The sequence below is a fragment of the Coturnix japonica genome, chromosome Z, assembly GCF_054131305.1.
Source record: "Coturnix japonica strain WE chromosome Z, WE-NBRP24, whole genome shotgun sequence".
NCBI classification, from domain to species: Eukaryota; Metazoa; Chordata; class Aves; order Galliformes; family Phasianidae; genus Coturnix; species Coturnix japonica.
Window position 1 is genome coordinate 10,759,611 of NC_140702.1, and position 25,556 is coordinate 10,785,166.

The 25,556-nt window shown below is 39.9% G+C and overlaps 1 protein-coding gene across 8 annotated transcripts in view; it reads left to right on the forward strand.

Annotated features, from left to right (window-relative positions):
• LINGO2 (leucine rich repeat and Ig domain containing 2) overlaps positions 1 to 18,081 on the forward strand; it is a 454,439-nt gene extending 436,358 nt beyond the window's left edge. For all 8 annotated transcript variants that reach the window (XM_085528789.1, XM_085528791.1, XM_015849935.3 and 5 more), the window contains one exon: positions 11,664 to 18,081. In XM_085528789.1, the coding sequence (XP_085384915.1) occupies positions 11,664 to 13,520 (1,857 nt within the window). In that variant the 3' untranslated portion in view covers positions 13,521 to 18,081. The remainder of the gene's footprint in view (positions 1 to 11,663) is intronic.
• Positions 18,082 to 25,556: the final 7,475 nt, after the last annotated feature.

Here is a 25,556-nt window from a genome sequence, read left to right on the forward strand (position 1 = left end):
TCTCTCCAACATAGAGATAAGAATGCAGTGTGGGATCATTTCAGAAGCTATGCAGAAGTCCAAGCAGATGATATCGGTTGCCCTTCCTTTCTTCACCTTTTCTTTCTTTCCACACATGTCAGGATTTATTTCTGGATGTCCTACTTCAGCATTTCTGCCAACAGGAAATCCTCAACGTGGCTCATAATTTTATTTTTCTCTGAAATTCATACATTATAACCAACACTACTTTAAGTAGTACCTTTGTATGGTGTCCCTAGGGTTTCTTCCTTTTCTGATCCTTTAAGTGTCTATAGTTAGGTCTACCACACAATTTCTTCCTGCAGAGCCTATTAGCATTGACCAATTAACTGAAATATATCTCTTCTAACTTTTGTTCCTGCTCTTGAGTGCTGGCCACAATTTTCTGCTATCATAGTCACTCTGAATTCAACAGCACTGAACCAACAGAGATCTGTCTTGCACTTCAGGGCATTCTGACAAGGACTAAGAAATGTGTTTATTCTCTTGTCTGTACTTCTAATGTACCAAACATAATGCTGTACCGGCTGCATTGTCCCTACAGACTACTACTGCAGTCTCCAAACAGCATCTGATAGCTCAGATGCTTCCTTCCATGCTGAGTACTCTGAAGGCCTTGTGTATGATGACAGTCCCCAGCGACTACGTCTCTTGTTTTGACTGATAGGGTTTCTGTGCAAGGTACAAACAGAACAGCTGCTAACACACTTATCCAGGTGGAAAAAAAGTACACAGCTGATGCATTTCTCTTCTCCTTGTATTAGCCAGAAAAATTCTGTAATTAAGCATGTGTTACAAAGTGAATCTTACCTCCCCACCAACTATAGGGGCAGTACCCATATTTGAATTTCTTGTTTTAGCACAAAAAAAGGTGCATTGGCTTCAATCTTTTCAGACTTCTTGTTTGCTACTTAGTTAGTTTCAACTAGTTGGAGCAATGAGCTTTAAGTTGCTTACCTCCAGCCAAATCCTTCAACTGATAGAGCAGTGTCTCCCATAAGCTCTATTTGCCTTCCCAGGTGTGCTTGGCTGCAAAGATAAAAATATTCAGAACCATTTGGCCAAGTACATTTTGAGTAATGTCATGAAGCAAAACCAGTACTTACAGTACTAACTGACCAACCTTTTAACTTTCCTGTGTATGCTCTGTTTTCAAATGTTTTAGCCTGTTCTCACAATGTTAGTATCTAGGTTCTGTGCAGATGTTATCAGAAAACTGCAGGGGAGCCAAGGCTGCTCACTGAAATCGCTTGAAACCTTCTTGGTGACTGCAGTCACAGCACTACTTCTGCCAGGCCCCTACCTTGTGGAAGACCATGAAGTTTTGGTCTCCCTTTTGTCATGTTAAGTATTTATCTGCAGTTGTCACCTGACATCATTATACAGATGGTACATTAATCTGTTTTCCTCTCCTAACAGCCTGTAAGTTCATTGTTACCTATTTGTCTTGCTATGTATAGATTAGATCATCAACATAACCAGGATCTTTCAGTGCACAGTCTATAATGAAATAATACTAAAATGCAGGAGGTTTTTAAATGTACTGATATAGTTATCGATCTCATTGCAAATGGCACAGTCAGTCATCACATCACCAGAATCCTTCATTCATTCTGACAGCCATAGAGGTCTTCAGGCTTTGAAGTCCAGGTATTTCAAAGAAACAACCATTTGTAACAGTTTACATCAGGATTCTTTCTTATGATGTCCTAAATCCTTCTGGAGGTGCCTGTGGCTTTCTAAATGGATTACTGAAGTAGGATTCAATTATGCCTGAATGTACTAGTCCTAGAAACATTGCACCTGGCACAGATTTAAAGCAGGTTTCTTATTAGCTTTCTAGCAGCTTTCCATTATAAAAATTTAACTGGTGGAAGCTCGGAGGCATCTGTATGTCAGCATTAAAATTTCTGAGAGAATTCCATTCTCTTTTTTCAATGCAAGAGATCCTATAGAGGTAACAGGGATGTCAGTTTTCCTGCCATGCCAGGACATTTTCACAAGAAAGCCCTTCTTTCAACAGGAAGAAAGATAGTTTTTTTAAATGTAGAACTGATGATGAAAAAATCTTTACTTCCTTCTCTTTAATCAATGCAGTTACTCTTCCTACTGATTTAGTTCTGAGTTAATTTATTCAGACTGCATTAATTAGCACAGACATGGAAAACAAGGATAGTACTTAACACTTTAGAAACACAGAATCATAGAATCACCAAGGCTGGAAAAGATCTCTAGTATCATTCAGTCTAGTCATCCACCTGGCACCAATATTTCCCACTGAACCACGTCCCTCAGTACAGCATGTAAACATGCTAACTAACATCTAACTCCTCCAGGGACAGTGACTCCACCACCTCCCTGGGCAGCTCATTGCAGCGTGTGACCACTCTCTCAGAGAAGAATTTCCTAACATCCACTCTGAATCTCTCCTGGCTCAACTTGAGGCCATTCCCTCTCATCCTGTCAGTAGTCATATGGGAGAAGAGGCTGACCCTCACCTCACGACAACCTCCCTTCAGGAAGTTTTAGTGAAGCATAAGATCACCCCTGAGCCTCCTCTTCTCCAGACTGAATAATCCCAGCTCACTCAGCTGCCCCTTACAAGGCTTGTGCTCCAGACTTCTCATCAACTTGGTTGCCATTTTGTAAACACACTCCAGGGCTTTGATGTCTTTTTTGTAGTTAGTGGCTCAAAACTGAACAAAGTACTCAAGGTATGACCTCATCAGTGCTTAGTATAGGGAGACAATCACTTCCTTTCTCCTACTGTTCCTAGCAGCATTTCTAATGCAAGCCAGGATGCCGTTGGCCACCTTGTCCACCTGGGCACACTGCTGGCTCATGTTCAGCTAAGTGTCAACCAATACCCCCAGGACCATTTCCTCTACACAGTCTTTCAGACACTCTGTCCCAAGCTTGTAGCACTGCCTGGGGTTGTTGTGGCCAAAGTGCAGGATCTGACATTTGGTTTTATTGAGCTTCATCCCACTGGCCTCAGCCCAACTATCCAGCCTGACAAGATTGCTCTGTTGGGCCTTCCTACACCCAGGCTGATCAACACTTCCTCACAGTTTGGTGTTATCCTCAAACTTACTGAGGGTGCACTCAGTGCCCTCGTTCAGGTCATCAGTAAGATACAGAAAAGGACAGGCCTCAATACCTTACCCTGGGGAGCACCACTCGTGATCGGACAGCTAGTTCACCACCACTGTCTGGGCCCAGCCAGCCAACCAGTTCTTTACCCAGCAATGAGTGTATCTGACCAAGCCATGGGCTGCCACCTTCTCTAGGAGAATATTAAAATCTTCCACCTGTTCTACACATGCTGTGTGATCTCTCTCAAGATGATATACTTTATGGTAACCTTACTTGGCACCAAGGTCAAACTGATAGACATGTAGTTTCCCAGATCCTCCTTGTAGATGAGAGTCATGCTGGCAACTCTCCAGTTCTCTGGGACCACTCCAGCTGACCAGAAATGCTGTTCTGTAATGGAAAGTGGTTTGGCTGTCACCTCTGCCAGCTTCCTCAACATCCTTGGGTGGATCCCGTTCAGGCCCCACGGACTTGTGGCAGTCCAGAAGGAGTAGTAGGTCTCTAACTATTTCTCCCTGAATCGTGGAGGAGTTATTCTGCTCCCCATCTGAGATTTCCAGGTTGGGATAGAATACCCTGAGGTTAATTAGTCTGACTTTTAAAGACCGATGTAAAGAAGGCATCAAGAACTTCAGCCTTCTCCTTATCCTCAGCAGTCACAATCTCCTCCACATCCAGTAAAGGATAGAGATTCTCTTTAGCCCTCCTCTTTCCGTTAATATGTTGGTAAAGAAGTTTTTTGTTCTATTTTACCTCAACAGCCAATCTGAGTGCAAAGCTGGGCTGTTTGTTGCCCATACTGCGTGCATTACTGTAGATGTACTTCAGTTAAGTCCCCTGCCTCACCCTCAGTCTCATCTTTGTTCCCCTAGGCTCATCTCTAGCAGTCTTAGTATTATCACCTTCCCCCTTCATATGTAGTTTACAGCCCTCCGAGCAAGCCCTGACAGCTCCTAGGCTGTGATCCATTTCCCCCTTTGAGACAGGCAGGAGCCTCAGGTGCCAAGTGAAACAGCTCCATGGTCAAAAAAAGTAAGTCAGGGTGGGAGTTGCCTGTGATGCCAAGCTGGGACCTCTTTCCACTCCTCATCTGCCCTTAAATTGCCTCTCTCTGCTTGATAATGGCAGGGCAGGGGGTCCACCACTGTTTTGGAGGGTATCACTTGAGTGTATTTCTTACAGATTCAACAGAGAGTTATTCAACTTATATTCAACAGTCTATCTCCTGCTCACACTTTCTGATTCTCCTTAATCTCTCCACTTCCTCCTTGAGCAGATCATCCCCCTGCTCACAACTCATATGGGTGGAAACCCTGGCTCCCTTCACTGGCAGGCACGGGCTTCAAGCAGTCCCTGCAGCTAGAGACTTGAACTGCCTCTTTTTTAGGAGGGCACTCTGTCTGAGTTGCCACATTTTATATTATCAGAGCTTTCTGCCTAATGGAAGAACGCATTCTCTTGCTCAGTTTCCTGCTTATAGCAGCTGGGTTAAAGTTGACTTGCTTGGACACACTGTGAAACCCATTAAGGTATTCTCTGAAATGAGGTTATTACTCTTGCAACTGCCGCATTCCCAAAGAGCAAAAGTTGTAGTTCTTTATTTGTTGTCATTTGATTTTCCCTCCCATACTACATTAGACTTGCTTTTCTTCCTGTGATGCCATTCTCTGAAAATGGAACATTACAATCTTCCAAGAATCATCAGTGAAACAGAGCTTGCTGGATTTTTGTTTGGTATCACTTGGGTTTAAAATGATTTAGCAAGGAAAGATATGAACTCTCCTAGTACGTTATTGTAGACGTCATCTTGAAGCCCTACATCACTCAGCAGACCCCTGCAGGTTACTTTACACCAAGGCCATTCATTGCGTATAGTTGCATTGGTTTGGTGCTCTTCCAGCATGAAGTGCCCCTTCAAAAATATAATGTAGCATAAACTGCCGAGGAGTTGCACTGTTTTCAAAGATTTGTATCTCTGAGAAAGATAAAATCTGTATCTTTCCCCATTATTGCATTATCCCATTTAGGTGTATCAACACATCTGTAGTCATGGTAACCGCTATTCTTGTCTTTCCTACTGAATGTTTACCTCTTATTGACATCGCTTTTCACCAGTAAATAGGGATATTACCTACTAAAGATCAGTGGACAACTTGGTAGAAGTAATTTTAAAGAACTTCACCTTTCAAAATGTCATTTTTTGAGTGAGAAAGAAACAGAATGCAGAAAATATCTGATTTGTTACTTTTTTAACCAAGATTCTTTTTTTTTTCCTGAGAACTTCTTAATGCAAATATTTGCAATTTTTACAAGCTACTTAATTGTGAAAGTGAGACAGTGTTCTTACCTTTCCCTGAACAGTTGACGTTCATAATTAGCTTATGCCAAAAAAAAAAAGGCTGAATTTTATTCTTTTACAGGTCTTCACGTAATTGTTCACACAATACTCTCTCTAACCCTTATCACCTTCAGCCTACCAGTGGTGCCAGTGGGAATGTCATTCTCTCTTCTTGCAAATATCGCTACGTTCTTTTCCTGTTATTTATGCATGAAATGTCTCCTGTGAGATAATCTTTAAGGTTTATTATCTTTTCCTTCAAATTTCTTCTCAAGATTCATCTCTCTGTGACAAATGCAAGCACCTGCTAAATTGAGCTAATGAACACTGAAGGTATAGTGGTAGTTTCTTTTCTCTGCTTAATTTCAGTAATCAGTAATTCTGCTGGATAACCACATCAGAATGTTCCTCTCATTTTGTTGTTTGTTCTATACTGTCTTCTATAATGGGATACTGGCCTGAGTCTTAGAAGTATAACCAGAGTACAGTTGGAAACAAGTACCAGTTCTCCTGAAAAAATGCAGTGTGACAGGGGCCTTTGAGTCGGTGTTAGTGCATGAAGCTTTTCCCGACAAGTCAGTGCAGAATGATCCCAGGACAGAAGAACAATTGAATCAAATCTTTGTTTCAAGTCCAAGTGCATTGGCAGCATGATTTTGTTTTGTTGTTGTTCAGTTTCTTTCAATCTATTAATTTCTGGAATGCAGACAAACAGCTACTTAATGTCTGCAGTTTATTTAAAAGCTGAGATGCTTCAGAGATCAATTAAGAAAGGGAGAGCAGAATCTCTGTGGAAGCAAAAAAGGCTTAATTGAAGAGGCAAAGAAATTTATGTACAATACTTACATCATTTCTGAGATGCTCCAATGTAAGGAAAACAACTCTCCCTTGGAGAATGTTTAAGCAGGCTTGGCATGGCCTGTGGTAGAGCTTAAGATCACAAAGCTTAAGCATTTTGCTAACATAAGACCTGGTGAGACACAGCCTTCTCAACACATTTACAATGAAAGACACTATGATGAGAATGTCAAGATTGCAGAAAACACCACCACCAGAATTTCAGTCCCCCAGCAGCATTGTGTCTCTAAGACCATTCCTAAATATCTACTGTTTTCGTGTTTCTCTTTTGCTGTCCTTCAAGCCTTTTTGGCTTATCTCTGCCATCCACACAGCCTGCTCTCTTCAATCCCCAGCACAACCTCCATTGCTTCTTGCTGCAGTCCAGCAGCAAGGACTCCCTTCTCTCCTCTCCTACCTGAAGAGCTTGGTGTCAGAGTCACAGGAGAGATCAGGAAGCCAGATTAGATGGATGCTCTCAAAAAAAACTGTGTATGATGGGTAGCTGAGAGCTGAGGCTGCAAGAGAAAAACCATCCCAAACCACTCTGAGGTGGATAACAGTTTTCACCCCATAGGTGAAATCTTTGCTGCCAGCTGTAGCTGCTCACACACAAAACTGTCCACTGAACACACATGAGCAAAGTTGTTGTGTTGCAAAGAACTGAGCACAGGTGTTGTTAGCGTATTGCTTACTGAAGTGTGACAGATGGTGACATGAATGGCAAAGACCCTTCATTCCCTGCAGTATGTGTCCCATGCTCAACGTACAGGAATGCTAAAACTCATCAAACGAGGCAGGAAGAAATGATCTCATACAGGAAGAAAAATTTACTGCCTCTGAGCAGAGGCTTGTAAAAATTGATCTGGATGCCTTACTATTTGAGCAATGGGCAGGATATGATTTAAAATCCCTTAAAAGTAGGACTGTTTCTGAGGATCAGCTGGTAGAGTTTAGTAGAATGAGTATGAGTCAGACATCTGCAATGCAAAACATCACCCTAGCAGGCTTATTTAATGCAGTTGTGTTTTTGAAAAGAGAATCTTAGAAGATAAAGTATTAAGTTACATTAACATCAGGCAGAGGTGTCATCTCTGATATGATACACTGGGTGTTTTAACTGCTTGAAAGGCTGGAAGGTGGGGAGAGTGGCTAATGACATAAAATCAGGTCTGTCTCTCATCTCTTCTGGCTAAAACTGGTCAGGTATGCTCTAGCTTTTACCTATAGAGGCTTCAAAATGAGACAGAGGAAAGATACAAATATAGCACATTCGCATGGCTTATGTATGATGTTCAGAATTGCGTGCTCTGATGGAGAATCAGTTTGCTTTTTCTTATTTGTTACAACTCTTCAGTTCAGTAGCTATGGAGTACTGATACAGACATGTCTTTGTAAAGTATTTACATATTCAAAGCTGCAGAATTTTGTTCAAAATTATTTGCATTTCAAAGCAGCAGGGATGACTGCCTGGCTGAGTTCATACAGAGCTATTAGTTAATAACTTTTATAAGGTTTCTTAATTGCATGGCTGAACTTTGATTGAGGTCCTGTGTTGAAAAAGAGTACTAGCCATCAGTAACTTGACTCTTGACATGGCACTTAAGAAATAGAACCAATAATAGGCAAAAAAGAAGGGAGTTGATTTTTATTTTTAATGAATAATTCCATGTTATTTTCCAAAGTGTATTGATGTGTGTTAAGTACCTTTAGAAAGATGGAGAAAGCAATTTTGCATGTTCCCATTTTCATTCATATAATTTGGAGCATATAAGCATATAAGGTGGAGTTGAACTAAACATAGACTGGACTGGACATATCAGGTTGGACTAGATGACCCTTAAAAGTCTCTTCCAACTCTAAGGATTCTGTATTTCTATACAGAAACTACTGGATCATAATTATTTATTATTTTACTTATATGTCTGTGCAAGGAGGCTATAATCTTGGAGCAGCACTCCACAGTGCAAGGCACAATAGAATTTCAGAGCACAAATATGATAGCTTCAACTTACATGCATGTATGTGTGCACCTTTATATGTTTTTACTTTCTTATATATATCACAGAGAAGAAAGATTTTACTGAAGGATGCAGAGAAAATATGTTGCTAATCTTCAGAGCGAATACCTACACTGGCAAAGTATGCAGAAATAGAACATGACATGTTGATCCATGACACCACTAATTCAGCACAGTGTCAGTGAAACTGCCAATTAATTAGTATCCCATGAATCTAAGGAAATGTGTATTATCATTAGAAATATTGTGAGGTGCAAAATAAATAAATATATATATATGTATATAAATAATCTTGCAGTGAAAAATATCATATGAATGTCTCATTCCATAAAGTGTTTGAATGGCAGCATTGTTATTTAATGGATGTATAATAACCATCAAGGGTAATCACACTGACACAAAGTATACTCTCGGGACAAAGATGTACACTCTCAAAATGATCTCACAGTGAAGGAGCAGGGAAGGCTCTGCTAGTGATATTAGGAGACTTGTCCTGAAAGTGCCGTGTCGCATTAATTAAATTCAAACTGGATGATGCACAGTCACTGGTAAATTCACTGTTAGCTTCTCCCAGTATTCACCTAAATGCTGAATGTTTTTACCTTTCCTGTTATCTGCATAAGTATCTGAGGTACTGTACACTTTTTTCCTACAATGAAGTCATTTCTGCACAAATCAATTCAAAGATAAGGATGTAGCCACAGTTGTGAGTAGCAGGACATATGATAATACCTGTGTCAAAATAAGTTGAAATAATCCATTACATTTATGCTTTCTTCTAACCGATACTTCCTGACTCCATACAGATGTGTAATTTACTCCAGACTAAAATTCTGCTCTGAATCTGGCTTGCCTGTGTATGCATGCACACACACACACACGCACGCACACATGTGCATGACTTTATAGATAAACACATACCCATCTTCATCTCTGGGCACATGTTCTTGCAGGAGGTTACTGTGAATGTTTAAAATGTGATATTAACACTAACTTCCTTTGTTTCAGCCACCTGTCAAAAAATGCTTTTATCACCTTTCTTACTGTCTACCTCCTACTTTACACTCCCCAGAAGTTTTACATACCAGGTGGTTTGGATAGCTGCAAAAAGCATTTCATATTTTTTGCCATCCAGAATGAACACTCCAGAGGTGGTTGTCTTCCACTGAACCTGTTTACTTTGCGCTTCATGCATTAGGTGAATAAGATGGGAAATGAATTCCTGGCGTGCAGAAGTATCATTATGAAAGTGCGAAGCTCACAGACTGAGCTCTGGAAGTACTGATCAGAGCACCCAAAAACCTCTTTGATCTGAATTCACTGCAAACACCTAACTCACAGACCCCTATAGATTTCCAGTTTTAACTTTGTGCCTAATGAAGTGAAGTTTATCTCTGAAAAGCTTTATCACAGCTGGACATAACTAGAAATACTTACTTCCAAGACTACAGCATAAGGGGGAAACTAAATGAATCTCAGCAGTTTGTCCTTCCAGGACAAAGCTGAAATGTGCTTTCATAAGTAGTATAATAAAGAACAGTCTTTATCCAGGTCCCCAGACTACACCACAAACGCAGCATGCATTTTGCCTCATATCTCTGCATTGAAGTGTCAGGGTAGAAGGAAGTTGTCACGTCAGTCAAGAGTGAGATTCTTTCACAGAGTCAGGAAAGGAGTGTTCCATGAACCATTTAATTATGGTTTGTAGAACATAACTTATGTGCAGCTAAGAAAGAATTTATTGTTCACACAATTAAGCTTTTAACAGCCAAAGCACAACAGCTGTTCATTACTCAGTTACAAAAATGCTAATGCTATAATGCTTACAACACAGACCGTGCCATTTCTGTTGTGGACTGTTAAGGACAGAAAAGATAACTAGATCCAAATATCCACACTTTGCATGTTAAATCACCATCCTTTTGATTGCGCACAATCTGAAAGGGGCAGCCCCTCCTCCTTCAGACAGGGATGATATGATGAGTTGTTACACCCAAGGTGTGTTTGCCAGGGGAGCATGGTATGGTTGCAGCAGTTACTGGTGGCAGATTCATTCTGCCTGAGGTTTCAAGCACCATGTTGTTTGCTAACATAGTTTGGTTGGATCATACATTTAGATATGCTGTATATGCATAAATCTGTGAATCCTACACTGGACTAACCAATCCAGTAAAGGCTTCAGAAGGCCTGGGGTACTCTGCAATGTTGTTTGATATTATGAAGCCCAAATTTTAGCATTCCACTTGTCTTCATCAAGTGGCCTGGGCCTCAAGACTGAGGTATTTTCTTTCAAGTGCCTTATTCTGCATGTCTATGATACATGCCTTCCTCAGATGAGTAACTGTATTATGTTTTATTCTCTTGGTTTGAAATGGGCAATTGAGTGTCTCTGTTTAGTAGCTAACCTTAAAAATCCTGTGAAGTATGGCATTTCATGAAGGCTGGTTAATTTAACAGGGGCTGTCTTGTCCTATCCTCAGTTTTAGCCTAAGGGCAGGAATTAAATACATTTCTCGCTCAGTGTGATTTCCTAACAACCTGCTGTGTTTCTTTGGACTGTGTGCTGCTTAAGCAGAACCAGCTCATCTTACCTTGCTTTCGTCTCCAAAGCTAATTTACATGCCTTGAAAGTACAAGGGTATATCCTATAAAACTATCTCAGATCTCTGGTACTCAAAATCACATAAAATCACACTGCAGTAAAAGCAAAGAATCAGTTTGTTCTTAATACAAATTCTAATAAGAGATGCAACAATTAGATCTTTTTCTTATCTGATCCACTGTGTATGTGTGAACAAGCTCCATCTACTTACAACTGCAGTTCATGCGATAAATATTAAAAGGAATCTTTTTATTGTCAAGGAACTCTTTTTTTTTTTTTAAAGATAATATATACATTGTTAAGTTCTGCCTTAAAACACTGAACAGAGCAAGAAAGGCAAAAGCCTAGACTTATATCACCTCATGGTGGCCCAGTGCTGTAAACACACCACAAATATGGTTAGCTTTATTTGCAGGGTATGTGATGCTTGTCACTATGTTAGTTATAGCAGTCTTGTGGAGGCCCATTGAGAGTTAGAAGGGAAAAAAAAAAAATAATGGGTTTCATTTCATTCAGTGGGAAAAGCTGTTTTGTCTCCTCTGATGTCAGAGGGGAAACACTGGATAAAGAGATCCTGTGACAAGCCCAACGTTTGTGAAAGAAAATCTACTTTTTTGTTGCTCTTTCTGTCCACAATTGTTTTGTTTTAAATGAAAATACATGCGCCTGCTTTGAAATAGCACCTAAAATAGAAGTCTCCTTTTTCTGCATACTTAACCTGTCTCCTTTCTCATCCTCATCCCTACAGGCCCGTGACGGAGGGTTAGACCAGACTGGTGGAGTCATGCTTCACACAGCTGTATCTTGCTGGCAGCCATTCCTAGGTCTGGCTGTGCTGCTAGTCTTCATGGGCCCCACCTTTGGCTGCCCAGCCCGCTGCGAATGCTCAGCGCAGAACAAGTCCGTCAGCTGCCACCGGAGGCGCCTGCTGTCCATCCCAGAGGGCATTCCTATTGAAACCAAAATCTTGGACCTCAGCAAGAACCGACTGAAGAGTGTCAACCCTGAGGAATTCATGTCGTACCCCTTGCTAGAGGAGATTGACCTCAGTGACAATATAATCGCCAATGTGGAGCCTGGAGCCTTTAACAATCTCTTCAACTTGCGCTCCCTGAGGCTGAAAGGAAACCGTCTGAAGCTGGTCCCCCTTGGGGTGTTCACTGGGTTGTCAAACTTAACAAAGCTTGATATAAGTGAAAACAAGATTGTCATTTTGCTGGACTACATGTTCCAAGATTTGCATAACCTAAAATCCCTGGAGGTTGGGGACAATGATTTGGTTTATATATCACACAGGGCCTTTAGTGGACTTCTTAGCCTGGAGCAGCTCACCCTGGAGAGATGCAACCTCACAGCTGTACCAACAGAAGCTCTTTCCCACCTCCACAACCTCATCAGTCTTCATTTGAAACAGCTCAACATCAACGCTTTGCCTGCCTATGCCTTTAAAAGATTGTTTCGCCTGAAAGACCTGGAGATAGACTCCTGGCCACTCCTGGACATGCTGCCTGCTAACAGCCTGTACGGTCTCAACCTGACTTCTCTCTCCATCACCAATACCAACCTGTCCGCAGTACCTTACACTGCTTTTAAACATCTGGTTTACCTGACACATCTAAACTTGTCCTACAACCCTATCAGCACCATTGAGGCAGGCATGCTTTCGGATTTGGTACGCCTGCAGGAACTCCACATGGTGGGGGCCCAGTTACGTACCATCGAACCACATGCTTTCCAAGGGCTCCGATTCTTACGTGTGCTTAATGTGTCCCAAAACCTGCTAGAAACCCTAGAAGAGAATGTATTTCATTCCCCCAAAGCCCTTGAGATCCTCTGCATTAACAACAATCCTCTGGCTTGTGACTGTCGCCTCCTTTGGATTTTACAGAGGCAGCCCACTTTGCAGTTTGGAGGCCAGCCCCCAATGTGTGCTGGCCCAGACAGTGTCAAGGAGAGGTCATTCAAAGATTTTCACAGCACAGCCCTCTCCTTTTACTTCACTTGCAAGAAGCCCAGGATACAAGACAAGAAGCTGCAATACCTGGTCGTGGAGGAAGGGCAGACAGTGCAGCTGATGTGCAATGCTGACGGGGATCCACAGCCCACCATATCCTGGGTTACCCCACGTCGGAGGCTGATCACAACTAAGTCAAATGGAAGAGCCACTGTGCTGGGAGATGGCACGCTGGAGATCCGATTTGCTCAAGACCAGGACACTGGGATCTATGTTTGTATTGCAAGTAATGCAGCTGGGAATGACACCTATTCGGCCTCCCTTACAGTAAAGGGGTTTACTTCAGACCGCTTCCTTTATGCCAACAGGACCCCTATGTATATGACAGACTCCAACGACACCAGTTCCAATGGAACTAACGCAAACACTTTCTCTCTGGACCTTAAGACAATATTGGTGTCCACAGCTATGGGCTGCTTCACATTCCTTGGAGTGGTTTTATTTTGTTTCTTACTTCTTTTTGTGTGGAGCCGGGGGAAAGGCAAACACAAAACCAGCATTGACCTTGAATATGTCCCTCGCAAAAACAATGGTGCTGTAGTTGAAGGGGAGGTTGCTGGACCGCGAAGGTTCAATATGAAAATGATTTGATGGTGTTCTGCTAGCAGTACTTTTTCTGTGGCATTATAACCAATTAAACCAGCCTGGCATGTGGAATTGCTGGGTAAACGCAGCTTAATGCAGCTGTCACTGTATCAAAAGGTTACGTGGAAATCAAAAGACTATTTGTGGTTGTACAGCAGAGCCTCCAGACCTTGAGGCAGATATGTCAGGGCCTTTCATAGAACTGGTAAATTGTACTAACTGTTTGCATTGCAAATATTGGCATTCTGGGGATATCAGCAATGAACCGTTGGCTCATGCTCATGGACAATTGTTCAACATTTTCTACCACTACAAAAAGAAAAAGAAAAAGGAAAAAAAAAAAAAAAAAAAAAAGCCTACAGTGTAGGATTTACATACTTAAAGAAAAAGACACATTTGTCTAAAGCATACTCTACAGTGAAATTTGTATCTATAGATCTCATTTGGTAAAGAGCCTTGCATCATACCTTCTAGTTGGTTCAACACCACAAAAATCAGTAGTCTTTTTTCTTTTCTTTTCTTTTTTTTTTAAATATACATCTATACTGTGTACATTTTAAAGCAATACAAATGAGAGGTTGTGCTTTTAGATATCCACCAATACTGACCCAAGTGTGATGTCACCTCCCTTTTAACTACCGTCCAACCCAAATTAGATTCCTGTAGTTACTGATTAGAAACAACATGAAATACTTTTTTCCTCATGTAGAAGGCCAGAGATGAATAGTTGAGAGCAAAAATGCTCAACTCTATTGATCTTCTCTTCATATAAATATAAGGCATGTGCCTAGTTTTGATACAAAATGGAATATTTTTTATATCTGTGATATCACACTGGACCAGTTTACTGTAACATAGCCCTGGACTGCATCCAGGGAAGGCAACCCACCAGATACTGCTGGCGTAGAGGAGCTGAGTTCTTGATGAGTGAGACTTGTTTTTTGTTAGCCCTGACTTAATTTCTAAGCTACTGTTTAACTGTTAAAATGTTGATGTGTGTGGGAAAAACTGCAAACTCCTGGGGAAATATGGTCATCTTGCTATTTGGAGGACTGCATTAAAATATACAAAAACGTTTCCACTAAGAATGAACTCTTCTCCAATGCCAGTGAACTAGGGTTGTCCATGCATAATACGGGGATTATACTACGAAAATGATGTTTTGAACATGATAGCCTCAAAAAGGCTAACATACTGCCAGATATTACGAACCTCTAGCCACTGTCATCTTCATCTTGTATATTTGTAGATAACACATAAACACAAACCTGATTTCCAAGAACAGATTACTTAGCTATTCTTGATGCCATTTTAATAACTATGTGGTTATGTTTCTTTCAGGGGCAGTATCTTAGAGCAAGAGAGGCAAGTTTCTCCAGGTTCTAGAAAGTATTTTTAGTGGAGAGAAGACAGAAGTGGAACGTTAGTTCAGTACAGTTAAATGCTTTTTGTTTTATTCCTCTAAACAAATCCTCAAAAGGCTCAGAACTAAAATTTTATTCTTTGTTGTTGGTTGATGCCACTGTTCTTGTTTTGAAACTCTCAGAAATGAGAAGTAATGGAATTGTTCAGTGACCTCACAGTTTTCTAGCAGTTACAAGCCATGGGTTTGCTGCTAAGTGACTGATAACAAATACAATTTATAAGTGATCAGAATAAACTGGAATAAAGGTAATATTGACTGTATATGTGTTTAGCCAAAAAGAATATGAAAATGATGTAAAGCAAACTTTCAGATTAACATGATTTAAGAGCCTATGACTAATCTTAGAATTAGATTTCAGTGCTCTGAAACTGAAGTCAGGCTGACCTGCAATGGGATGCTTGTTTTTCTAAAGTACTATCCACATTCTTGGCAGAGATTTTCTAAGCAGGACAAAAATCTTCCACTGCTATCAAAGGAAATGTGCCAAAAGTTGTACATCCAGCTCTGCTCCCCAGGTATATCCTTAATATAGCTGTAGGACCCAAGACCAAGGCAGTTTTGAGAATCTCTATTTGTAGCAGCTGATATTTGGTTGCCTTGTTGATCCATTTTAGGTCACCCAGCTGAGGAAGATGCAAGGGTTGTTAGAATTTTTTTCACCTTAGTTGCTTTGAGTTGGATTTTGTAGCTTTCTTTTGTGTGTGTGTGTGTGCATTCTGAACTAGACAGCTGGAGATTTATGGAGATGCTTGGGAGTAATCCTCTTTGTTCTATGAAAGTTTGTAAAACATTATTATTAGACAGAATAACCCCTGACTAAACGTTAGCACAGGGAAATTGTTTTTACTGATACAATAACCACTGCACTGAAGCCCAAAACTCTACTGTACCTTAATGTGGGCAGTTATAGAAACAAATGGGGATAAAACAAAGCGTTTCTGAACTGCCCATTAAAAACATTTGCATGTGCCTTTCCCTTGTAATTGTTATTTTTCAATTAGCAACCTATTACCCCTGCAGTCAGTTCATGTTAAATGTTAAAATCAATGTTAGAAGCAAAAATTCTCATCGATTCTAGGCAGTTGCAGCAGATTATTTCATATTATATGTCACAATAAAACAAACAAACAAACAGAAAAACCCAAAAAAAACCCCACATCTAGCAAAAATGTGCTTTTAGGATTAAATATGAATGGCTGATTTCCCCTCTACCCTCTAGAATGATTCTAAAAAGTGAATGCATTATTAGTGTACCACGAGGATTTCTGAGCATTAACATGCTTAGTTACCTAAGTGAAATATGTCTTGGCGATGGAAATTACTGCTTGCTCTTGCAGAGCACCACCTTGCAGAGCTGTCAGCATTGTGTGTATTGCCCCAAGTTCAGTCGGTATACAGTTTTAACAACCATTGTTTGCTCCCTGCTTTTAGCATTGTTCTACTTTTTGCAGCCTACTGATCTCACCGTGGACTTGGCATAGCGTATGGCCCCTCCCAAGGAAAATGAGAAGAGCAGGATTGTAAGACAGGCTTGTATCTTGCTCCGTGTAGTTGTGCATATATTTCTGGGACACAGACTCACTGTGCGGGAATGCAGTGCCAGGGTCAGACCTAGACAATCACCCTTTTGACAATTTCATTATTATTATTATTATTATTTAAATACAGAATAAAAGGACAGTAGCTGACTGCACACCTATTCTGCCTCTTACTTGCTCCCAGTCACTTCTCTGTCTGCTTGAGACATAAAGGAAAACTGCATTTTACCTTACTGTAAGGGAGTATCATATTGGAGGAAAAGAATCAGGCTGTGAAGAGACAGCTATCACACATGGCTCCCCTGTCATTTATTTGGAGGCAGGCAGACAGTGCTTACCTGTCACTACAACAGGGAACAAAGGTGTCTTCCCTCCTTCTGTTTTGTGTGGTAGCTTTTTAGGGCCATACCTGGTCTTCCCTGGCAGTCAGCGCAACAAGACTGAGCAGCAGTAGTTCTGTAGAGAGACAACAGAAATACTGAAACCAGCAGAGCCGCTTGAAGAAGCAGGTACACCATTATCTTTGTCAACACACTTTGTAAGATCTGGGCTGAAGTGGGCTCAATTGTCTACTAATATGTTGGGAATTCCACTTCCACAGACCAATGCTTCATTCTTCTCTTTCATAATGGATGGGTATTTCTCCTTTCCAAGAATAAGTTAAAGAGGACATTACAGGCAGTGTCTTAGGAAAGGAGTTTACAGTGATAAAGGGGGAATGAGGAATAACCAGTGCCCTAGCTTAGCCATATAGAGATTTGGGGCTGGTTCTCAGTTTTGTTTTTTTCCTTCCTACTTTCACATTAACTTACAAACATTTTTCTTAGAAAGGATTAGCTTGAGACACCACCTCAGTTAGATACAGACAGGGGAGACTGCTTTTACTGTCTGGTCCACCCTCCCTCACTATTCACACATACTCTCAGGGTCAACACAGTCAGCAGCTACGGACACAACTGGAATAAGCCAGAAGATTCTTAGACCACACAGAACTGTTTTCCTTTATTTTTTCTTTCCCTTATTTCTTGCAGCATGGTTTTGCATCACCCATTGTGGTAGCAATGATATTGTCATTAAGGAAAGTACAAAAGCCAAGCTGCACACCCAGTTCACCAAATTTAGTCAAGGTATACAAGACACAATAGGAAGTCAGCATTAATACAGAATTTCACTTTCTTCCAGAGCAGTAGTACACAGCAAGAAATGAGGAAGGGGAAGCCTGTTTTGTCTGCATTACTTAATCTTTTTCCTTTGAGTGATCCCAATTTGCACTGGGCTAGCATGATGACTGCTCTGCCTATTCCCATCCTCTTGGTTCAATACTTGTCTTGACATGGAGTTACAAGAAAAGGAATACCGTCAAGCTGTCCCTCCTCTGCCAGCTGTATCTCTGGTCCTCTAAAGCACATGAACCTGCACAGAAGTATTACTTTAAGATAATCTCTAGACTTACCCTATGAACGACGAAGTATGGGCTAGCACTGGATACACACAATCTGATTTGGTTTCAGTGGCCCAAATGGTTGCCCTTCATGCTGAAAAGATGTAGAAGAGAGCTAAAGAAGGAAGAAGTAAAAAAAAAAAAAAAAAAAAGGAAAAAAAATCATACAATAATTTAAATTTTAATTATAGAGGAATTAAAGAGGCATCTTCGGAAGAATGAAAGGTCCTGAATACTGCAGATTCACTGAAACAATGAATGAGATTTTTCAAGTTAGCCAAGCAGTTTGGATACCCTGCTCCTATCACCTGTAATGAGAATTACAAACTCAGTTTCCCTTGGCAGCTTAGAAAAATCCCAGCTAGTTGGTTTGATGATACATGCTTCTTTTGTTTTCTAGCTCTGCCCTCTCCTCGGTTGCAAATGACAACAATCCCAAATGAAGATCTTTGGATTCAGTTAAGTTTCACTGTATGCTCACGTGCTTTTTGGAATCTAGATCTCAAAGCACAATCTTAAATGCTCTTCAAACCAAAAACAATTCTAAAAAAGGATGAAGCTTGGATAAGCCTCCTCCTGCAAATGAAATAAACAAGTGTCTGTGAGGTTCTTGCTACTGCTACTGAGATAGCTACATGCCAAAAGCAATCTGCAGGTTGAATGACTCTGAGTCTTTTTTTTCTCTTTCTTTTTCTTTCTTTTTTTTCTCTCTCTCTCTTTTCCTTTTTTTTTAACTGGAAGCAGGTGGTTGAAGATAAGGCCAGCTGGAAATAGAAATCTTTATTTATAGCCTCAGCAGAATAAGGAAAGAGCTGGCATAAGCAAGAAAAATCTGGTTTCAACTTAAGGACACTTTATCCTTCATATTCAAACAGCTTGTAGAAGAGTACAAAAGAGCAGACTTTTACCTCGTAACTTCATTATTTGTATTTGTTTGGACTGGCACCAAGATTGTAATGAAACAGAAGTGCTGGAGCAAGAGATTAAAACTAGTTTCTCTACTCTAGTGAGGCAGTGTGTATCAGGAGAAATCCCCTCAATATCCATTATGTTACTCTGTGGTTACACTGGAAATTTGATAAAGTAATATAGATTTCTTGCCATTATGAAGAGGTACAGTGGGAAATAAGCAGAATTTATGTTTTAATTAATTCTCACCTTGTGGCATAGCTTTTGTTCTGGATTGCTTTAATATTTGTCACTGTTAATTGAGCTGGAGAATTAGAAAATATGGATTCTGGGAAGAAAAAAAAGTAAAAAAAAAATAAATGTCTGCCTACTTCTATGTGTGGTATCTGCAAGTCAGCAACACTACCTGCTTTCATATAGGCCAAGAGCAATGAGTTGAGATTTCAAGGCAGTTGTGTGGTTGTCAACTTGTACACGTTAATAATTTTCACTTTCCAGAAAGCAAAATGTTATGGCTTCTTAAGTCATTCATTTATGTCATTTTGAATCTTAAGAACAACACTTGGTCCTCATGACACTGGGCACTGTATAAATAGGTAGTAAATGACAATAGTGATCTGGTGAGCTTACAGCCTTATATGGTAGGAAGATGGCTTACAGGCAAGTACATACGATAGCAAGTCAAGTCTCTCATTCGTTGGGGAGGGAATGCCATAGTGCATAAATATTAGAATATCATCACAGTTACTGAAATCTATTTGCAAGCACATGTAGTTCATATGTATATGTTTGTGTGTGAAAAAAAAAAAAAGAAAAAAAAGAAAAAAAAATTATATTTGTTTTGTTCTTTTTCTTACTTCAAGTATTAAATGTAATATTGTTTTTAAAAGGTGAAAAGAATAACCAGGAAAAAAAAATGTGTTGTAATTTATTTTAATATATATGATCATGATTATGGATGGGAAATGAACTAGCGCTGCTGTTATGATTCATGAAGCACATGACAAGTCAGGTTTGTCTGTAAGTTTGCTTCATGTTTCAGCAAAATATGGTAATGAAAAAAAAAAGAAAAAAAATGGAAAAAAAATGGAAAAAAAGAAAAAAAAAGCTTTGTTTGTCAAGACAGTTGTTCTGAATGTCATTTTAAAATTTACTTTAGGGCTTATGTCATGATGTGTATCATACTGATCCAAAATGAAACCCAAATAAATACTTCCGTGGAGTGGCAAAATTTACTGGGGAAAGTGGAGAAAATTTGCACTGCTTCCCTTATTGTAGCTGGTCACCTTTTTTCAAAGGGCTGTGAAGGAAACTAAGCTGAGGGGGAAAAAAGGAAACAACAGTATTCTCAGCACCAATCCCAACACCCTCATTGCCAAGTCTTCACAACAGGTTATCCACTCAGACCAACCCACTCCTGAACTGAAAATATAAGCCATTACAGCCAGGAAGAGAAGATTCCAGCAGGCATTTTGCATCTACTTACTCTCACTCCTCCCTTGTGGCATGGAGCCCACAGACACACAGAAAAATCTGGGTCATATTCTGATGTGGCATTTACTCTCCATGCAAAGTGTCAGACAGCCTTTTCCTTCACTATCATTTGCACAGTATGTGCAGATAATTGGTGGGGATACTGGTCAGCCTAATCTCGCCAAATTCCAGTATAATGGAAATAGATTTCACCAGGTGCACATCACTGTTATTACAAAGGCATCTGATACCGAATATCTGCTTCTGAAACATGTTTTCTAAGGAAAACACTAGTATTCAAACTCCTCTGTAACTGCACCACAGCAATTAAGTGGAGAAAGGCAAACTGCTGAGTTTGAAAGCTACTCTCAGCTCCCGAGGCTTGCGTGAACTCACCAAATCTGTGTCAGAGATCAACTTTCTAGGACACAGGCCATAACCTAATATTGCTACTCTCATTCTCCCACAGCCAAGTGCTTTCACAAGTGCTTATGCATCCTGGGATGACCTGAAATAAGATTCATAAGTCATGAACTCATTATCCTATAAACCAGGATCTTGTTCACTAGGAAGGGAAAATAATGTTGGTTTTGCTACCTCAAAAAAAGGAAGAAACAGGATGAAATCCTGCTGGATTGCTGGGAGCAGAAATGGATGGGCTGAATGTCAGTTCTCCCAAGCTTCTTGAAATCTGTTGTGTCTTCTGCACTTGCATTTGATATCCTCAGAAGGTTTTGACCGACTTGCACCACTGTACCTTCCTCTGCAGTAGACTATCAAATGCAGTAAATCTGTGGGAGAAGCTTAATGGTAGATTGTGTTAAAAATCCACTTAATTTTCTTTCAATCTGATCATCTGATTTATGAACTGCAGCATGCTGCAGTACTGACTTCAGCATGACATGAAAACGCAAGCATCACATCTACCACTGCACTGAGAATACTGCATTTGCCAGGGACAGAAATGTTCCCTGGAAAGGCTCTTCTCCGCTAAGCTTCAGACTTCTTTTATGCAATGCATGGTACTTCACTGGACTACTTGACATTGTCTCAGTGGGTGGGAACACAGGGTGCAATACACAGTTTGCAGTTATACTGAAGGAAACCACTAGTCTGCGCCATGATTAACAGGTAAAGAAAAACACTGTCACATTGGCCAGTCACTGACAAATTCATTAAAATCAGGCCCCATTAGGTCACAGTCTCAACAGAAAGATTTGTGCTCTCCAGAACTACACTTCTCTGGACCAATAATACTACTAATTATAATTTTTTTTAGAAGTAATACCTATAGTTTATTCTTAACAGAATAATAGCTTATTCTTTAGCTATTCAGAAGCACCCAAAATTCTCTGGAGTATGGTTGTTTTCATAAATTTCTGGGAATGTTATACTTTTATAAACTCACTATAGAAGACCCATATTGTAACTAGTATAGCACCCACCAATATTGGATGGCAAAGTAAATTAATGAGTAGTAATCCAAAATATATACTTTTAATAATGCTTACCTCTAGAATTTATGTACTCTAAAAGGGCATCACACTATCTTCAATTATAAACTCAATACACAAAGATTACATTGTTGTCACACTGGGGAAGGTGTACAGTGCATTATCTGCATCACAAAACCTTCTCACATGCAGACATAGATGGCTGGCTACAAAAAAAGAAAGGGCTTTATTTATCTCCTGTACTATCTGGACTGGGTGAGGGGAGGCTGGTAACTCATGGTGGGAAAGCACAGGTTGGTCTGGTAAATACTGAGAAATACTGAGTCACTGCAAAGGACTTGGCCTTACTGCTCAACAGATCTGGCAGTAAGGGAGATTTGGTCTAAGCTCCTTTTCCCCTAGATATAAGAAATTCCTGAGGTAAAGCCTTATTCTGCCTCTGTTCTTAGAAGGGTACATTTTCAACTTTAGAAATCAAGGGGAAAAGTAATAGAGTAATAAGGTGACAAAATACTGGAACGGGTTGTAAAAAGAAAAAGAAATTAAAACTAGTGTAAAAAAAATTAGATGACTTAGCACCTACTATAAGTACCTGTGGAATTACATGAGTCTGCAGGAGCTGGTTTGTTAATTAATCCCTAGGGGATAAATTCAGCTAGTTAAAGCTATAATCACCAGCTAGAAGATCTTACTTACCTCATCAGTCCCTAAAGTGGAAGTTATATTTTTCTGAGCTATTTTCCAATTACTTTGCTATTTATATAACTCAAGAAGCACAAGTAATGGAGAGCACACCTTCTTATTTTATTAGAGGAAGACTATTATCATACATGTAGTCTGTTACTTCTGATATGAGAGCTATTCACTGTATGTACAAAAACTAATAGATTACCTCCATTATGTAAAGTATTGCTACCACTAAAACCAAATGACATTTCCTCTTTAAAAGATACCAACCTGTGGTGCATCTATGCAGTGCATCAGTTCTTATGCACTGCAGATAATGCTTTTGATTATTATATTTTTCCACAGATATACCATGCAATTGGGTTGGTGACACAATACAGACCCCTACAAAAGAGCCTGCACTCTAATGGACCTTCTAGAGTCTCACTGTCTTGGCTTTAGTGAGTTTGGCAGGCCATCACATTTTGCTAAAGAATATCAGATCAGTGTTGCCTAATGTGGAGAAGTCACAGCTGCGAGCTAGTAACACAAGCATAAGGCTGGAACTCAACATTTCTAAAATGTAAGCAAAACCTCTGGGCCTCTAACTCCCTGGGAAATATGATAACAATATTCACCTTTTGAAAGGAATGTTCTACCATTTCTCTTCAGGATCATAAAGCCAAGGAGCTGTGGCTCTGTCACCCCTACATGACAAATGATAGTTTTGTATACAGATTGGTATGTAGTAATAGGCATTGTTATTACAAGAAACAACATTTTTATTTTATTTTAAAGAAAGGCAACCTTTGCTGCCCAAAATGTTCCAGAAGATGACAGCAATGTGGTGACAGAAACAGTCTGCCCTGAGGTCAACATATCCAACAACGGTAGAATAGATGCTCTTGCAGAAGAGTGAAGTTATATGAAAGAAAACTGTCATGAAAGGTGCACAGCAACCAGACTCCTGTCTTTTTTGCAATTCAATAGTGTTTTGCATAAAAGGACCTCTTAATGTTTCATTTAATTAGCGTTTTTGCAATGCCTGATAAACGATTCATCTCCTAATGAATCTATGAAGATTTTTCTCTTTGCCTTTGATTATAAATGAGAGATGCTGAAATGAATGCAAACTACACATCGTCAGGCTGTCAAGTGTGTCAACTCAAGTGCTGAGCACTCAGACTACTAGTACAAAAACATTTCCCTTTGGTCCTTATACAAGACTGCCAAAGTAGGTTCCATAGTTTCTCTAATCCCTAATCAAACTTTACTGAAAGAAACTTAGAATTCCCATAGAGTCTCCAGATCTTTAACAGATAAAGTAACGAGTATCTACTTTTAAAATTTCCAATGCTATCAAAGGAAATTTGATCTGACATTGTTTGCTTTATTTGCCACAGTGCTGAATTGTGTCAGCTTCACGTTTTAATCAAAATTTGTTTGCTCATACATGATCCAAATGCTTGGGAGTGCCATATTCCCAGCTTCAGCTTTGGGACAGAAGCCAGAAGGATTTGCTATGAATGTCACTGAAGCAAATGTGATAGTTATTGGCCAGATAGTGTTTCATATTCAGCAGTCACTGGGAACTATTTCTGAAGTATGGGCTTATCTGGGAAAATTTAAAACACCAAACTTGCCCTAGGGAATGTGATTAACCAGCATACATCCATTTTGTCATTCAATACTACCATCAACTTAAGACACCAGAAGGTGCATGTTCAAGACAATGTCTTGAAAAAAAGGAGTGCTTACTGAAAGAGCATGGCATCTTGAGAACCACACACAAAAAGGTATATATGAGAGATTATTTTGTCCTTCAAGTCTTAATATACTGAAGCAGGAACTCAAACCAGTGCAAACAGAAAGAGAGCATGACAAAAAAGCATTTTGTTCTGATGGGCATAACAGAATAATGAAAAGTGTGAAAAGTGGATGACATGTGCTTGTTGATGGGTAAATTATTTTCTCTGTGGGAGTGTTCCCTCCAGATCCTGTCTTATCATAAGGATTTTCCTCTCTCCTTGTTCAAAAATGAAAACTACAAACCACATAATTTCATTGCAACTACTTTCTTAAAATGCAGCCTGTTCTGAACAAAAGGTTGACCCTTCCTAGATTTTCAACAACGATTATAATTGCTTTTCATAGGAATTTGTTTTAATTGTAATGCTGTTCTGCTACAGCTCTATTGTCTGTGTCCTTCTGAATTGTCAGTTAATTAAATGAAGTAATAAAAGCTGGAAAGCACATTGTTGTAATTGATTTCTATGTTGCAACTGTCTTATCAGAAAAAGGGTTATGAATTTCATCAGATTCATGTTGAGGCACAGAAATAAATTGCTAAACAAAAAAGAAAAAAAGAAAAAATCCACCGCTGTTTCACTTCTGTTACTTAAGGCAAAAGCTTGAGGCTGCCATTTGACTCCCATCTACTTCAGAAATATCCTTAGCATTCTAGTGAGTGTATTGATTAGAAGGAAAAAAGGCTTCATTTATATTCTAACAAGGCTGAGTATACTGTGTATATAGATCTAAAGTCCTTTAATTAGGCTACTTCTTGCTATATGAATGTCTTCTCCCATCATTTCCCTCCACTTTCCAGCGAGTCTTTGACCAATGAATCCAGCACATAGTTTGACTGTTTCGGTAGAAAGCAGAGGATGACTTGCCAGCTGGAAAATCTCAAAATGGATAAGACAATTGTCTGACAGCCTTTCCTTCAATAGATGGAGAAAGAAGAAAGAAGAACTGAACTTCCTTCTATCCAGTGGACAGTCTCCACTAAACTTTCTGGCATGCAAGGGAGGTCAAGTAGAACAAGAAAGGCTTCATTAAGTATATCAATAGCAAAACAGAGGGAATATGGGCCTGCTGCAAAATAAAGTGGGTGCCCTGGTAACTAAAGGACACAGAGAAGGCGGAGTTACAGGACACCTTTTTTGTTTCAGTCCTTACTGCTAAGGCTGCTTCTCTGGAATCCCAGGCCCTGGAGAACAAGTCTGGGGAAAGGAAAACTTACCCTTTGTCAAGGAAGATCTGGTCAGAATTCACCATCTGTCTGCCAACCAGGAGTCTGTCTGGTTGGTTTGTCTAACACCTGGGCCAGGAATCACTCCAAGTGTCTTCAGG